The 4,255-nt window shown below is 35.2% G+C and overlaps 1 protein-coding gene across 1 annotated transcript; it reads right to left on the reverse strand.

Moving 5' to 3' along the window:
- Smp_030220 (putative phosphoglycolate/pyridoxal phosphate phosphatase) lies at nt 1-4,009 on the reverse strand (the record flags this gene model as incomplete). Its single annotated transcript, XM_018799570.1, has 7 exons — nt 1-422; nt 1,898-2,039; nt 3,327-3,468; nt 3,499-3,555; nt 3,590-3,727; nt 3,758-3,918; nt 3,949-4,009. 7 exons carry the CDS (start codon nt 4,007-4,009, stop codon nt 245-247), a joined length of 879 nt encoding a protein of 292 aa, XP_018651346.1. The 3' UTR covers nt 1-244.
- Between the last annotated feature and the right edge of the window lie 246 nt (nt 4,010-4,255).

Here is a 4,255-nt window from a genome sequence, read left to right on the forward strand (position 1 = left end):
CAGTTTGGAAAAGTGACAATATTTTATATAATCATACCAAGATGTATCTCATTAAGAAACAATTCTATGTTTACAAGCACTTATTTTATATGAATATAAAGAAGGACATGAAAACATACTAAGAGAACAATGTAGGTCACAAAATTTGAATAAACTAGTTAGAGAACGATCACTGGTAAATGGAAATACGTAGGAAGTAAGGCGAAATATTTTAGGAGTAAACAAGAGGGAAAGAACAGTTGATTTATTCTTTCAAAATATTTAAAATGTCCGTAACAGATTGCAAAACATATTTTGGTCGAAATAATTCATCTTCTGGTGAACAGTTTACTTTATCAATTAACGCTTGGTTAGTGACACCCGTCAGGACGCATATCGTATGTAAACCAAATTTATTCCCAAATGCGATATCAGTATATAAGCTAAAAGTTAAAGGGAAAAATAGAATGAAATATATAAAATACAAATTAAAACGCGATTTTTTAATGAACTACGAATAGAATATATAATCTCTTTTCTAAGAGGGACAAAAAACAAATATATCTGACTTATATTTTCTTTATAACATATTTGAATATGAGTATGAACAAGGAATAGTTTCGACAAAGTTTTACACATATTTGTAACGTACATGTTTGCACAGACAGTTTTGAGCCAAACTTTATGGTGTAAGAGCCAGTGGTATCACTATTGGTGGCCTCCTTGAATATCTGGGTTACCTGTTCCTACCATTTAGATATTTCAACAAGTTATGTTTCTGTTTGTTTTAACACATTATCATGTGTACTAATCATATAACATACTCAGGCGCGTTTATGAAAAAATTTGGACCTATCGCTGTACAAGTCACAAAAAGCGAGATCGGAGACATCGTGGAGGCCGGCATTATGCGTTGAAAAGAACGAATATTATTCAGATGTCGATTCCTGAACTGCTAACATCTAACTGGCGATTATTCAATATTTATCGTCAGGATCGATCAATAAATAAAAAAAGGAACTTATGGAAGTATTTTTTGCTTTGTGCTCAGAATTCTATATTTTACCCATATAATATTGAATAAAGCCATTAATAATAATGATAATAATAGTAAGAATAATACATGGTTGCTGAAACAGGAGTAGGTAGGATAGAGTTTGAACCTACAAGATATTGGTTGGAAGGCAAATTATTTAACCACGAAATTATACATTAACAAAAGCTCCAAGTAGTTAGTGGGAGATTTAATAGCAACACCTACGACCATTGATGACCGATGACTGCTGACCAGTACCAAGTCATGCCAACTAGGGGCTGAGTTGAATCAACAAGAGTTGACAGACAAATAAAGTGGACGATGGTACAAGACTAAATGATTGAATTGGAGCTAGTTAGAATAAGTTAGATTACTAAAGATTAAAAGAATACAATGGATTCCACTGATGTCTATGTCATTTTGAACGGAGTAAGAACAACCAACCATAAGACAACTCAGGGTCCAAAAACGAATGCAAAGTTTTAGAGTAGGGTCAACGATTAATGAAGACAAAAAATGCATATTAATTACGAGTGGGATGATAATGAAATAGGAACTAGGTCATTTAAGACAAAGTATGGACTCAAAATGAAGGTTATTTAGTACACTAGCAGGTTGTACTCGACAAAAGCTCTACAGTCTTGTGTCAAATATGTTTCTGAGTGAATGACACCTGAAAATGTCCGCTTAGTTGGCGGTGTGAATTTTAAAGTTAGTGGAATATACAAATAAATTTTGTTAGACTGGATATTTAAGTGAAAGCGGATGAATGTATTCAAGTCCCATTGCTCATAGTATGCGAAAGAATGGCTATAAAACTTAGTACACCTAACTGACTTTTGAAAAAACTAACTTATTATCAAAAACATTAACGTAACGTACTTATCTCCAACCATCACAGTTTTTGAAGGGTCCAATTCGCAACATTGGCAAAGTAGATCAAACATGGGTTTATGTGGTTTACCGAATACAACAGGCTCCTTTCCTGAAGCAACTCTGAAAGCCGATACGATGGATCCAGTACCTAGAAATATCAATTAGAAACAGGATTATATGTAGAGGAATTCCGGACTGGTAAGTGGTCAAGAAATAACATAGTAAGGACTAAGGATTTTTATGCCTTCATATATTGCAATTTACAGCTTTCGTCTCATGATTTCAGTCAAATTTTTAATGAATATTAGTAGTAATACTGAGATAGCGCCTAAGTCTGTGGATCATGCTACTGACTTCAAGTTGACCAGTGAAAATGAAAGAAAACCTGAACCAATTGTTATTTGTTTATCATCCTGTCTATTAAACTAAGAAACTTAGTAAATGTCATAAAACACGTAGGTATATGGAAAAAATGAGGATCGGCTAAAGTTGCGAAACAACTACATCGCTAACATTTAAACCATAAGAAACAAATCTATGTTAAGGTATCAATTTGTTAACAAAAAATTCCCTACATCAACAACAGCTTTATGGGATATTGTATTTAGGAGGAATATTTAGATAAAATTTAATTAGAGAACAAAGCGCTGTCAAAATTCAGGGTTATTTTGCCATTTTGGTGTCGTTGTGGTACTTTTCGTCGGATAGTCATTCAGTTATCTGTTTTATGATGAACTTCTGGTTCATGAGTCAGGTAAACGGAGGTGCTAAAGTTGGCTTTATTGTTGTACTGGTCACTGGATTTTTCTGATAAGATATACACGTTATCGTCACAATACACAAAAATTGTTGGGATATGGTACATTTTACAGATAAATCAATTGTTTGGTCTTGATAAATCTAACACTGAGTCTCTTTTTGGAGGAGGTAATACTACCTCTCGTTGAATATATAGGACTCCCATAGTTATGACTGGTTTACGTTCTGAAGTATCTGTATAAGGGGTGAGATTATATTTTATAGACGAACCAGTCACATTTAACGCAGTGAATCTTGGATTTTGGGGCGGGATTCCTCCATCTACACGGCTTAATAGCATGTCAGCATTATAAGTGATGTCAGTTCGTGATGAAGACCCTTAATTTAATCTTTAACCCTAACTTCCAACTCTTAATCTCAATTATGACTTCTCACAATAATTTATAACCCTTTCTTCATCCCAGTTAGCAGATGAATTTCCCCAAGGTCTTATTAGTACTGTTCGGAAATCGTCCATAAATTAGTCTCACCAGATAGTCAGCACATATACCAAACTTATTTCATTGTTTGCTTTGTTTAGTTCTCCTCTTCTATTTCAGCCTTCTTGTCAGCTTGGCTAGGTAGTTGGAACTTCAAAACCATAAGAGAACAATATGAATCCAAAAGTTTAACTAACCTGGGAAAACAATATTGCCACCCGGTAGTTGTGCATCTTCGTTCGTAGCGTAGAAACAAGCTCCATTATTTATGTAGGCAGTTCCCCGCATCAGTTTCCTGTAATTAAAATGACTATCAAAGCCAACAAGGACGGCTTTCACCTAAGGCATAACATAACTAACTAGTCTTACGTTTGGTCTTAATTCCACTCCATGAAGAGGATTAGACGAGTCGACCGGGAAGTCAGGCTAGACAATATGAAGTGAAATAGATTGATGTTACTCCGATTCCAAAGTGAGATACTCCAGATTCATTTAATTCAGCGCTAATTCCGCTCTCACCGACCACATATACTTCCCCATCAGATATTTTTTCCCGAAGAAAACAGGCAGCGACACGAGCTGTACATATTATATTTCTCTAGGAAAATAAATCGACTTCATATCATACTTTCGATACTGGAAGTCCCAAGCCATGACACTTGGAGACGTATTCTTTTACAGATCTTCTGCTATTATTCGTAATTAGAAAAACATTCTTTTTGTGGTCGAGCAAATGTTGTATAAGCGCTTGAGCCGATGGAATAAGGACGTTAGAATTCCAGATAACACCTTAAACATTAAGAAAGTGACAACCCTCACCATCACAGTCAAAAAGGAAAGTTTCACAGATGCGCAGAACCGCAGAAGCGACCTTGGTCATTCTCGAAAACTCGCCGCACTAATCCAATATCCAATACCTTGATGACAAGTTCGAATGAGCCGATTGTTTCTTTGCTCTCGACTTATGTTATTGCGGTACGATTTTGATATTTGATATTGCACAATATGTGGTGGTCTAGACATCCGACTGAATTAGTTATAGTCAGTTTGGTAGCTACTTTTGGGTTCTTGTATCTCGTCATGTGAGTGAACTTGTCTTTATGCAGTAGAATTTCTGAAGACAGCA

This window comes from Schistosoma mansoni, chromosome 3, assembly GCF_000237925.1.
Source record: "Schistosoma mansoni strain Puerto Rico chromosome 3, complete genome".
Lineage (NCBI taxonomy): Eukaryota > Metazoa > Platyhelminthes > Trematoda > Strigeidida > Schistosomatidae > Schistosoma > Schistosoma mansoni.